This window comes from Tiliqua scincoides, chromosome 14 (assembly GCF_035046505.1).
Source record: "Tiliqua scincoides isolate rTilSci1 chromosome 14, rTilSci1.hap2, whole genome shotgun sequence".
Taxonomy (NCBI): Eukaryota; Metazoa; Chordata; class Lepidosauria; order Squamata; family Scincidae; genus Tiliqua; species Tiliqua scincoides.
In genome coordinates this window covers 10461526-10474962 of record NC_089834.1, presented here as the reverse complement: position 1 = coordinate 10474962, position 13437 = coordinate 10461526, and the positions used below count along the sequence as shown (strand labels likewise).

Below are 13437 nucleotides of genomic sequence, written 5' to 3'. Positions count from 1 at the left end.
TCCCCATTTTTTCCCTGGAATTAACACAATTTGCTCAGACAACTTTCCTCCCACACTGCTGTGTTCCTGTGTTTTCCCTGCAATTAGGGTAATTTGAACCAAGGACGTTCAGCTTTCCAACTGGGTCCATGAAGAACCACTCAATCAGCCAATGAGATCAGGCCATCAAGATGAGACAGGAAAACTGGTTTGCACACTCAGAAACCACAATGCAAAAATGAAGGGTTAGTTTTCAGGGGATTAGACCCTTTCATGAAGGAAAAAAAACACATATCAACGGCTACTAGTCATGACTTACAATGCCACATCTGACCTCAGGTTCACCAGCAGTGTGCCTCTGAATACTAGTTTTAAGGGAGCAATGATGAGGCAGCAGTCCTTCATCAGAGTTTCTCTAGTTTCAGAGAATTTCTGGGTACACGGACTCTGGCTGGGTGTCAAGGCCCTGATCCACTGTTTATGCTTACGGACCATCTGACCCCACTGGTCCTTCCCACAGTTCCAGATCTCTGTCTCATAACAGTAAAATAATGACATTTTTTTTTAAAAATCACCATGCATGAGCACCCAATCCCTGACCTAATCCCTCCCCAGCCATGCCTGGGTGTGTTTGCTCCAGGACCATCCATATTTAGGCAGGGCGCAGAATACAGAAGGAAGCCACCAGAAATGCATGGGTCGAAAGAATGGCACGTCTCCTTCCAAAAGCAAACACACCTCTCAATTTGCCTTCAACCCCATAGAAGGGGCCTGTTCTATTCTAAATGGAAATTCTTATTATTAATTTCTTTGCAATAAAACCTCCGGATGCCCAGACTGTTGACATTTATCCCTATCCACTCAGCTTCTGACCAGGGAGGATAAAGCTTTTCAGGACGTTTTGCAGGTTTCCACTCATAATTACCAATAAATGCAGGCCCTGCCCCAGAGGACGGCACTTTCTCAGCCTTGCAGTGGGCATCTGCTCTTTCGGATGGCGTGTCCATGGAAAAGCAATATGATTCTCCAAGGCCAAAACGCCATCCGTCCGGGATCTAAGCATGGGCCACTAACATCTGACCACCTGCACCACCAGGAAGGCTTCGGCAGTGACCCCAGGGCTTCCTAGGCATACTTGCCAATCCTTCCGCAAACAGGCAGTGGAGTCCTTTATACAGAGGCCGCAAGTGTCTCTGTTTGCTTTCATATCCTATTTTAATATAGCAGGTTGAGGTGTTTTTAATTAGGTGCCATTTCGGAAGGTTACATTTGCATGCGACTTCCTGCGCAAGAGCAACGCTCCCTCTGCAGTGCAGGGGCAACTCAGGTTACTGCTTCCCATGCATGGCAGAACCAAAGGGTTGTTATGGAAGCACCAAAGAATGACCTCGCAGGATCTGGTCTCTCATTCCCGCACTGTGTCTCCCAGCAATAGCCGGCTTGGAGAAGCTCCTAAAGAGGACATGATGGAGACAGCTGCCCTCTGGGGCAAGTGGTCACTGGAAGGCAAGGCACTCCCTGAATACAGAGCTTTTTTTTCATTATTTAGCTAGCAGGAAACCCAGCAATAAAATGCAATAAAATAAGAACAACCCCGCTAGATCCAGTCCAGCTTCCTGCATCTCACAGTGGCCCACCATCAGGGAGCACACAAGACAAGAGACCTGCATCCTGGTGCCCTCCCTTGCATCTGGCGTTCTGAGGTTGCCTCAGGAGGTTGCACACCTATCGTGGCTTGCAACTTGTGATGAACTTTTCCTCCAGAAATTTGCCCAATCCCCTTTTTAAGGCATCCAGGTCAGATGCCATCGCCACATCCTGTGGCAAGGAGTTCCATAGACCAATTACACGCTGTCTGTCCTATCTCTCCCAACACTCCATTTTAATAATATTATTATAAAAAATGAAAATTTAAAAAGCCCTTCTCACTCAGGACCGGTCTGGGTTCCTATCACAAGAAACTGGAAGGGGTCCCTAGACATTCAAAAATCAGGCCGGAGACTGAGCTGAGCTCTGAACTGATAATAGGAGCAGAGGAAGGACTGGAGTAAATGAGCAGCTGCCTGTGGCTCAAGTTGGGACAGTACATGGGATTACTGAGGAGCTACTGCAGCAGCAAAGATCAGTAGACATGGTGGCTAGAAGTTCCACCCTTCCTGGATCAATCGCTGGGTCCCCGTCCAGAGCAATTGGGACCACCCTGGCTTCCTCCTCACGAGAAGAGGAAAAGGGAGGGTAAGCCTCGTGAGTGCTCCACTGCCATGCCAAGCATCAGCAAGCACCTGTTTTCATCGCTCATGGTTGGCCCATCTACGAGTTTGGAAAGCCGACTGAGGTAGCAACTCAAGGGGTTGTGTGTTGGGGACAGCCGACTCTGTCCACCAGCCGGGCCCCACTGCTCCTTCCAGTCCATGGGTTTGAAAAGGAAGAGAGGAATGGGAGGGAAGATGAATTGCAGAGGAGACGGGAGTGGTAGGCTAGAGCTGGGATGTCAAACATAAGGCCTTCGGTCCGGGTACAGCCCTTAGAAGTTCCTTATCCAGCCTCTGCAATATTTAGGCTCTCCCAGTAACAACCCTCTCAGCTGCTGCGCTGTGAAGTGACACCTTGGCACAAGCAGTGCTGCTGAAAGGGTGGCCAGCATCACAACTGGGCTCTCCGATATCTTGAAAATATGATCAATATTTGCATATTTTCTCTACTATCATTTGCAGCTGATGAGTCCCCGGGTGAGAACAAATTGCTTATTTCGGGTCATGCTTAATGACATCACTTCCTGCTTAATGATGTCACTTCCAGCCCGCAGATGCCATGAATGCTATTTGGCTCACTGTATGAAATGAGTCTGACACCCCTGGGCTTGAGCATCTCCAACCCACTAGCTCAGTACTCTCTCCTCCTCCATACTTCATCTTCTGCTCCAGGTCCCTCTTTCTTTCTGAATTCATGGGGTGCGAGAAGAAGTGGCAGCCGGTGTGCCAGCAAAGTGGGGGAAGGGGGCTGCAGACAGACACAGTGCTTTGGGTACTGGAAGGTCTTTGTCTATCTGTGTACTGCCTCAATTTCTATTGGGGAATCCATGCTTTCAGAGTCCAGGTCTCAATAAAGGCTATCTGCAGACAGCCCCAGCGAGAGGCCAGCTTGTGCTGCTAAGGATCTGGTCTGTGCAAAGACAAAGGGAGCTTTTTATTTTCAGAAATGCCATTTGCTCATCACTAAATCACACTGTACAAATGAGCCACCCTCCTCTCCCCCTTGTCCTTTGTGAACCAAACACATGGGCAATTAAAGTTACTTACCTAAAGTTAAATTAAAACCTTGGCTTTATCATCCACGATTTATTTTCACTAACTTTCAGCTGGCCTCAATTAAATCCCGCTATTTTATGAAGAGAGAGCGAGAGGCTGGCCGAGGCATTTAATTACTTTCTATAACATGCTCATTGCCTAAAAAATTATTATTAAAGTGTATCAGGAATCGCAACCCCAGAACAAAGCCGTCAAGAGACCCTCCGTGATTTGCAGGTAATTATTTTCATTAAGGGGATGATGGATGAAGGATCTGAGAGACGAACAATACTTCTACTGTTTGCCGGGGAGCGCCAAGAGAGGAGATTGAAATACAGCCGAGGAGTAGCGCTGAGACGATTTCAGAGGTTTTCGAGCTAATTGGTGCTTTCCTACCCAGGAGAGAAGGAGATGCAGGTTGATTTCCTCCCAAATGGTATGAGAACTGTTGGAGAAAGACAGAGATGTTGCTAATGTTTGATCAAGAGTTGCTCAAGCTTGCTCAAACGCTCGGGATCAGGATCTAGACCAGGGCTGGGCAAACTTTCAACTTTAGGGATCCTGGACCTTTAACAATTGTATAGAAGACAGAATTTCAGCCTGACTTCCTTCATGAAAAAGCAGGTGCTCTACTACTGAGCTACTACCCTTTTGTAATTTGCAATTGCCTTCCAGATAGGGCTGGTCTGCAAAAAGCACCTGGTGGTGCTTTCGGTCCAGCACAACACCTTGGCTGGGGGAGCCAGTGCATCCTACAGTGCTGATGGCACTGCTGCCCTTCTCTTCCAAGTTCCCTGCCTTTTAGAAAGGCAGAGAGGTAAGGCAAGGAAAGAGGAAGTGGGAGAGGAGCCACTCTAGCCCTGTAGTCTTGTTTCCTCACCCCACTTCTTCCCAGCTCTCTCTGCTAAACTGGCAGAGAATGGGAAGGAGTAGGAGGGGAGATGGGGTGGGGGGTTTGCAATGTATGTTACATGGCACAGAGGGCAGCCAGTGGGTTTGAGCTGGGGCAGCATTTCATCTTGGACTGCACTTGATCCCAGAGCGCAGTCCGCTGCCATCAAGTTAAGAGGAGCGGGGGCGTCCCTATTGACTTCTGCAGGATACGGATTGTCTCTGTGATGCATCCCTATATTTTGTCTGTCACTCTGAAAACTGAAACTGCTGTGAAAGATAATAAAGGGCTATAACCACCACCGGCGTTCAGTGACCTGTTTTCCAATTTGATGATTATAGTGTAGCCGGAATTTAGGCATCAAGATCTGCCAATGAAACCCTGCATTGGGGACCATCAGTTATGGATGCTAGACTTCAGCCACAGATCATCAGGAATTAGAAGATTCCCGGGGTACCTTTCAATTCTAGACTAAAGCCTTGGAATATGGGAAATAAAAACTGCCCAAAATAAAGCAGAACATCCATAAAATATGGCATCCATTCCACCAGCACTAATCCTTGGAAATCTGGGAAGAAGGGGAAGGTTGCCAGAGGCACACAAACTCTCTGCCCGAGGGACACTTTGGGGGATGGACTAACAGCACTGTCTGGTGCTGGGCACTGTCTGGTGCCCAGTGGGGTCAGAATGGCTGCCACGACAGCCAATGGACGCTGGGCAGCTGCTGGCGGCTCCTTGGGGGAAGAGGACATTTGTTCCCTTTGCCCAGGTAAGCAAGCAGGCCCCACAATGGGGCTACTTGACTCTATGCCAGCTGTTTAGCTAGCGCAAAGTGGCCCCGTGTTGGGTCAGGAGGCCCGACGCAGGGGTCTGGATCCGTCGGAGCAGAGCTCTGCCGGTCCCACGCTCTCCTTCTGCCCACCCTAGGATGCCTCCCCCCATCTCATCTCTCCACCACCCAGAGCTCGTCTGCAGTTCCAGGCGGCATGCGGTGGGCTCCGGACGGCGCTGGCTTTACGGCATGTTTGCGAATGGGTCAACTGGATTGGGCCCTAAAATGGCAATCCTATCCACACTTACTTGGGAGTAATCCCCATTGACTACAATGGGACTTGCTTCTGAGTAGATGTGCTGTTAGTGAGAGAATTACACTCAAAACTTTGATTGCGGGTTTGTGAAAATTATATATATATATATATATCTTGCATTTCCTTATTTTTGTTTTGGAAAAGACCTCCAGTTCTGCTGTGCCCTCGGATTGGACACATGCTTGCTCATGCTGTGCTGTTGCTTGGTTGCTGTTTCGTGTACACACATACACACCAATATAGCAGCCTGCACTCCAGATGCAGTGTTGGGGCAGACAGCACCAGTGCTGGACTATGGGCACAGGAGTGGAGAGAAACATCAAAGGGCTGGATTATTACCCAAGGACAGAGAGCAGTCAAAGGGTTGGGCTGTGGGGCTCTTGCTGGTTTCTGGACCTTACTATGCTCATCTCTGGGCCAGAGGATCCCTCTGGCTTCTAGAGACTCAAGCTCTACACCTCCTCCCCTTTGAGAAGTTTGATATCCAGGAACAAAACTAGAAGGATCTCACAGCGGGGCCAAAGAGCCAGAAGGCAAAAGCCAAGGCGCATCACCACGTCTCTGGGAATCAACAGCCTTCCCCTGACAGAAGGCAACAGGCAAGAAAAATAAATAAATAAAAATTAGCAGCCCGTCAGAATGCAGAGGGTGACAAAACAGGGTCACGCATCTCCCCATCTCCCTCTGACAGGAAACACAACAGGACGGCCTGCGAGCCACGGCTGTCTCCCGCTGATAGACAGGTGTGACAACAAGGCCCGAGACCTGAACGGCACCCGCGTGCCTTGGAAGCGAGCAGGGCCAAGTGGGTGACATAAGCCAGGCAAATAAACAGCCCAGGCTTGACACGTCTGCTGTGCCGTGGCGCTCCCAGCTTCCCGACAGCCTCGCTGTTCAGAAAGATTGTCAGGGGTGGGGGAGCCGGCCCTTGTGTAGTACAGCGATGCTTTCTCAGGGATGGGACAGGGCCCAATTCTGCTGGATCCCCCAATTTCTGCCCTGGTTTTCTTCTGGAGGTTTGCTTGGAAGTTGGAACAGCTCCAAGTCAGAGTGATGCCTGCACTAAAGCACCAGAACAGAAGGACCCTGCCTCTGTGTATGCGCTGACACTGCCGTCCAGAACTTGGAACATATGTACATCAGGGACCCAGTACTTCCGTCCCACCGTTGTTCCCCTGTAACTAGTATGCAGAAGCAGCATGTGCCCATCCTGACTAGAAGCCATTGATAGACCTGGTCCTCTATGAAGGTGCTCAATCCCCTCCTCAAGCCAGCCAAGCTAGCGACTATTGCCGCACCTTGTGGCAATGAGTTCCACAGAGTATGCACCGTATGAAGAGATGACTGCCGTGGTGATTGTGCAGCGCTGCTGCACCTGACTGGAAATGGAGGCGTCTGAGGGCAGGGGTACACCAGTGGGAAAGAGGTAGCTGTGCTGGAACTGGCCTGTTCAGAAAGGCACAGATTGGGGAAGGAAGGCGCAGAAAGAAAGACACAAGGAAGCAGCATCTGAAGATGCTTCTCCCTTGCTGCAGGGACAACTGTGGAGCAAGCCATCCCCTCCTGTGTACAGCTCTAAAGCAGCGTCCAAATATTTTTTTTGCAGACAGCCCAAGTAGAGCACTTTGCAGTCTCCTAAACTGAGCACAGACTTCTCGCAAACCAGGAAGCCACTCAGAGAATCCCAGGGTGAGGAACAAAAAGTCGACCAAAACCACTGGGGATCCAGGAAAGAAAAACAAGGAGGAACCTCATTTAGCCATTAAAGCACTTTGGTCCGGACATTTCTGAACACACCCAGCTCTTAACCTACTGGTTTGCTGTTCCGGGATGCAAAACAGCTCGTCACAGATACCCTGACATCTTCTTGAGGGTGGTGTGCAGAGGAGGTCAAAAGGGGTGAATGCACCAAAAGAGAAACATGCTTTGGTGCTAGCAAGGCAGGAAAGCCCTGAAAGGAAACCGACAGTTTGATGATCTGAAAATAATAATTTTGTATAAAACAATATGGGGCAAACTGGGAGTGAGAAACTGATGAAGAATTCTGTAGGATGATTTGTGTGTGTATGTGGGGGGGGGGGGGGGAGAGGAATTCCAGGAACACTAGGAGAACTGAAATTGGCTGGGGCAGCTACCAGGACCTGGGAAGGATGAAAGATACCAGGGTCCTAAACAGGACTCCAAGCTGAGGTCATAACTGGCATTGCTGTGTCTGCACCCATTGCCAAACCCTGATCCTTCTCCATTTTGTCACACATGATCTGGCCTCTCTGAGTTAACAAGCAGGAACCAGGAGGAGGAGAAGAGAGAGCTGCCATCTATAATGATGTAGCTTATTACAATACCCTCCCTGTCATGGCACACATATGGAGTGATACACGAGTGTTACAAAACTTGCTAAGAAATTCCAGGCAGGTGCTGAACGCATGACAGCAGTTTCAGATACCTAATACCTAATTTATTTTGGTTCGGTCACTATTTTCCATGCTGAAACCATACAACTTGTATCAAACCAAAGAACCCGCAGTTTGGCCTGCGCCATCTCCAGGCTCATTTAAGACCCTTTATCAAATCACAGGAAAGGAGCATAAGTCTTGCTTTGCCCAGAATGGCAAGGCAATAAAAGATCCATAGGAACTAAGAATGCTGCACACTGAGTCAAACCTTTGTCCTGTTTGGTTCAGGAATGTCGACCCAGACTGGCAGCAGCCCTCAAGAGTCTCAAGCAGGGGCCTTTCCCAGTCCCAGCAGGGCATGCTGTCAGGAACTGAACCTGGGATCTTTGCAAACAAAGCAGGTGTTCTATCAATGATTTGTGGTAGCAGATTCCAGCCACCGCTGTGGGGGCAATCCTATTTACACAGCTGGCCTGTGATGCTCGGTCACTTTGTAGCCTCAAACGAGCACACCAAGGCTTTGTTCCTACCCATTCCTTGCCAGGCAAGATGAACCAAAGAGCAAGAGCCAAACTATTCACTACATTAACCTCATCATTCAGAGATTAGCTTAAAAAAGAAAGGGGATTAGAAGTGTAGACAATACACGGATAGACAACCAGTAGCTGACGCAATATAAAGCAGCACAGTCCTTTGTCCCTATACCCAGGAACTATGGTCTGTGTCTTGGCACAGGAAGGAGAGAGATGGGGGGAAGCAATCGCCAACTGCATACTCTAACCCTGCAAATCCACTCAGCTGTAAGTACAGCCACGATCAGTGCCGAAGAGCCTGCCATCCCCTACAGGCTCTCAAGGACAGGAGCCAGAGGACGCCAGTGCTGACTACCTCTGGAGAGATATCAACAAACAGATTGCGTCAAGAGCTCAAATGTCCCTCGCCCACCCACCCAGCCTGAAGGCTGCTGTTTAGCTTGTGAATGGAACTGCCCCCCCCCGGCAATCAGGCTGGAGTTTTGCTTGGCAAAGGGGGGGGCATGCCAGATTGCTGGTCACACCAGCAAAAAGCTATCGCGGGGCCTCAGCTTTGATGGCAGACAGCTGAGCTGACGCTCTGACCCTTGCATCACGACAGCCTCTCTTGTTCGATGGCATTTGCTGTGCGGCTGAGTCTTCCCCCTCTGACAACCCGACACGAAAAGGCTCACGGCTGACACAAGCGTTGCCAAAGTCAGACAGCCCCACCAAAGGTTGCACACTCAAGAAAAAGCCCTTGGACTCCATATCAATTAGTCTGGAAGAGGCGTTACTGTGGACGTAAACATTGACCAACCGGGATTTATATGTCCCCATTTGGCTTCAAAGACCGCTTGCTAAGGGCAGAAAGGCCCACACTTCTACCAGCCTTCAACCATCTTGTGACCACGCAAAGGTGGTGGAAGTGTGCTAAGGGCAGCTCAGAGCATATGCAGATGAAGTAACTTTCTATTTACTAACTGGGGTGGATCGCGGCCACACGGGTGTTTGACATTTTGAATGACACACTTTGTGTGCGTGTGTGAGAAAAAGGAAGACGTTCTATGGGTTGACTTTTCCCCTCTTCCTCCTCAAGGTTCTCCATAATCCATTGCTCATTGAGCAGCAGGCTGTCCTCAACCTTTTCCATGCCGTGACCCAAACGAATGAATAAATGAAGGAGGGTGGGGACCCACTGTTGATCCTGGCCTCCCTCCTAACCCGCTCGTCCCTGTTGCCGCCCATTCCCCGCCCCCACAGGCCGCAGAGGAAGGCTCTTTTTGAACTTAGCACAACCATTTTTGCTCATGAAGATAATACAACCCCTTGACTTTTATACCAGTGCTGGACAGGATATTGCAGAGTAATGGAGAATGACATGCAGCAGACAGCAAAGTCTAACATTAAGGTTCAGCGACAATCCTAAGAATGCAAGCAGCGTGTCAAGACTCGCACATGTGGAATGTTGGCCTGTATGCAACCCTCTGCCCCTTCATACTGCACCATGCCACCCAAACAGTATGACTTGGCATGATTGGTGGTCATTCTGGTTCCCCTAAGTTGCCGCAACCACACAAATGTATTGGGGTCACAACCCCAAAGTTGATGAACACTGCTCCAGACACTTCCTAGACGCCTTTAAAAGGGGATTGGACAAGTTTCTGGAGGAAAAATCCATTATGGGGTACAAGCCATGATGTGTATGCGCAACCTCCTGATTTTAGAAATGGGTTATGTCAGAATGCCAGATACAAGGGAGGGCACCAGGATGAGGTCTCTTGTTGTCTGGTGTGCTCCCTGGGGCATTTGGTGGGCCGCTGTGAGATACAGGAAGCTGGACTAGATGGGCCTATGGCCTGATCCAGTGGGGCTGTTCTTATGTTCTTAACTACAATTCTCAGAATGCCTTGCAGGTCTCTTGTTATCAGGTGTGCTCCCTGGAGCATTTGCTGGGCCGCTGTGAGATACAGGAAGCTGGACTAGATGGGCCTATGGCCTGATCCAGTGGGGCTGTTCTTATGTTCTTAACTACAATTCCCAGAATGCCTTGCAGGTCTCTTGTTATCAGGTGTGCTCCCTGGGGCATTTGGTGGGCCGCTGTGAGATACAGGAAGCTGGACTAGATGGGCCTATGGCCTGATCCAGTGGGGCTGTTCTTATGTTCTTAACTACAATTCCCAGAAAGCCTTGCAGGTCTCTTGTTATCAGGTGTGCTCCCTGGGGCATTTGGTGGGCCGCTGTGAGATACAGGAAGCTGGACTAGATGGGCCTATGGCCTGATCCAGTGGGGCTGTTCTTATGTTCTTAACTACAATTCCCAGAAAGCCTTGCAGGTCTTCTTGTTATCTGGTGTGCTCCCTGGGGCATTTGGTGGGCCGCTGTGAGATACAGGAAGCTGGACTAGATGGGCCTATGGCCTGATCCAGTGGGGCTGTTCTTATGTTCTTAACTACAATTCCCAGAATGCCTTGCAGGTCTTCTTGTTATCTGTTGTGCTCCCTGGGGCATTTGGTAGGCCGCTGTGAGATACAGGAAGCTGGACTAGATGGGCCTATGGCCTGATCCAGTGGGGCTGTTCTTATGTTCTTATGGTCTCTGGCTTTTTTCAAAATGGTGTGGTTAAGTCCTCAGTGAACCTAAGACACCAGTGCATGGAGACAACTACTACTGAGGACTAACACTGTAGTCAAGTCAAGCTTTATTAGGCATAAAGACTAACACTGTAAATAGTGGCCACAAGGCTAGCAATTCTGGCAGCTCAAAAGAATGATGGCCCCCACGACCAGAATGAACAACCACCAAAATGCTGTTAGAACTTAAATACTCCAAACCCCACTAGAGAATTCACAACATGGTTTCCTAAGTGGGAAAGTGAGATGCCCCCTGCATGTGGCAAGCCTCACAAACAATCCAAGACAAGAACCTGCAAAGGCAACTACAGCCACCCCTGAGCTAGAGTATCTCCAAAGCACCAATCCACCATTTCTCCTTCCCTCTTCTGTTCCATTCCCCTTTTCCTTTTGAACCCGGCCTATTCATGAGATCACTTGACTTAGTTCCCTCATAGGGTAGAGGGAACCCACCTCTGCCTGCCTGCCTGCCTTGCTCCTCTTCCTCTTACCTCTCCCTGGATTCAAAAGAAAGAAGGAAGAGGCAGTGTGGAGAAGAAGAGAGTGGTGGGGCCAGAAGGTCTCCTAGATTCCATCCCATCACTCTTCTCTTCTTTTTCTGCTCAATTCCCCTCTTTCTTTTTGAAACTAGGGTGCAAGAGGAAGAGGAGCAAGGGCAGCAGTTGATGCGGTCCCAGATAATGGGGAGCAACATTTGTTACACCACCTTGGGCAGCAGGAGTCCTGGCCAACCCTGGCAGGAAAAGATTCACCTTACTCTCTTTGCCCACCTACCAAATGTCCCTCGCTGGCCCGACTTACTTGTGGAAACAGTGGTCTCAGTGTGAACAGGCGGGGTGGAAGGAAGGAAAGGTGGGTGTCCGACAAAGAAAGACCTCAGGGACCGCTCGGAGAGGAGGGGAGAGCGCTGGGCAGGGATATTCTCGCAGCTTCCCACGCTGTTGTGGATCTTGAGGTTCAGAGGTTTGTTCTTTTTCTTTGCTCTGAGAGAGAGGGGCAAGAGAAAGCAACACATGAGAGAGGAAACACTCTTTGTCAAGGGTTACAACACTGGGAGAAAGAAAAGGAGACCAGAAATTAAGAAGAGCCTCGCTGGATGAGCTTGAGAAGCTGACTAGTCCAGCATCCTGTTTCCAAAAGGGGACAGTCAGGTGGATCTGGGAAGCCAGCAAAGAGGAGGTGAAGGCTTCACTCATCCCCTGCTATTTGCCCCACAGCCATAGATGGGCACCTTATCTCTGAACTGCTGCACTCATCGAGTTGCTTGATTATTTTGTTTTCAGTATCAGCAGGCATTAAATACAAACCTGATACAAACCCAGTAAGCTGAGACACCTGCAGGTTTGTTCTCTTATGAGTACTTTTACAAATATGATAACAAACTTACCCCAAACTAAAACTAAGTAGAAGATCCACTACACATTTTAGAACGTCTCCAATGCCCCATTCTCCTTTGGAGCAGCCCAACTGCAGTTTTGTATAAAAGGAGACCCATTGCCCATTCCATGAATGATGCTTCTGCTTGACTCCATCCTTCCCACAAAGGACCATAACTCTTGCTCATTAGCACGGCTATTGGGGGCCTTCCCTGCAATGTTCAGTGGGGAGGGAATCTAGCAACTGGGTTCCTCCCCCCCCTTTCTTGGCTTAATTGGCAATCTCCTCACTCAAGAGAAGAGATCAGCTGGTAGCCAGCTCCTCAGCACTTTTTGCATAAGGCCTGACATCCCATGCATGCACAGGAGGGCCCAAGTGGATCTCACAAGAGGTCGAGCAGTGGAAAAGGAAAAGCCAGCAAAAGTGGCAGCACTCGCCCCCCCTATCCTGGTCCCACAGTTCTCATCTCAGGAGTCAGATCCCCAATCCCTCCTGTGACTGTTTATGAGGCAGCCTCCGGCCTGGAATCACCACTCTCTGTAAGCAACCCAGGACACAGAGTTCCAATCCTATCCAGATTGCTTCCAATAAAATCCTACCCTAGCATTATAAAATCCCTAGCATGTATGCACTGCTGAAACAGAGACGCCTGCGTTGGCTCGGTCATGTCGTGAGAATGGATGATGGCTGGATCCCAAAGGATCTCCTCCAAGGAGAACTCGTGCAAGGAAAGCGCCCTACAGGTAGACCACAGCTGCGATACAAGGACATCTGCAAGAGGGATCTGAAGGCCTTAGGAATGGACCTCAACAAGTGGGAAACCCTGGCCTCTGAGCGACCCGCTTGGAGGCAGGCTGTGCAGCATGGCCTTTCCCAGTTTGAAGAGACACTTGGCCAACAGTCTGAGGCAAAGAGGCAAAGAAGGAAGGCCCATAACCAGGGAGACACACCAGGGACAGACTGCACTTGCTCCCGGTGTGGAAGGGATTGTCACTCCCGGATTGGCCTTTTCAGCCACACTAGACGTTGTTCCAGAACCACCTTTCAGAGCGCGATACCATAGTCTTTTGTGACTGAAGGTTGCCAATACAATACTAAAATCCTACCACTAGCACTTGTACAGATCTCCATGCTTTTGGTAATCAGACTGATTCTACCGCTAAGATATTCCCAACCACCATGGCCCCAAGGTTTTTCCTAACAGCCTTTCCAAACACCCTAAATGAACAGAGCTGCATGTTGACAACCAAATCCCACCGCATGTCAAAGGTCA

General features: G+C 49.6%; 1 protein-coding gene across 1 annotated transcript in view; it reads right to left on the bottom strand.

Moving 5' to 3' along the window:
- Positions 1 to 13437, bottom strand: part of KSR2 (kinase suppressor of ras 2) — a 186856-nt gene that overhangs the window by 87671 nt on the left and 85748 nt on the right. The window contains exon 5 of the mRNA XM_066609856.1: positions 11589 to 11770. Coding sequence (XP_066465953.1) covers positions 11589 to 11770 — 182 coding nt within the window. The remainder of the gene's footprint in view (positions 1 to 11588; positions 11771 to 13437) is intronic.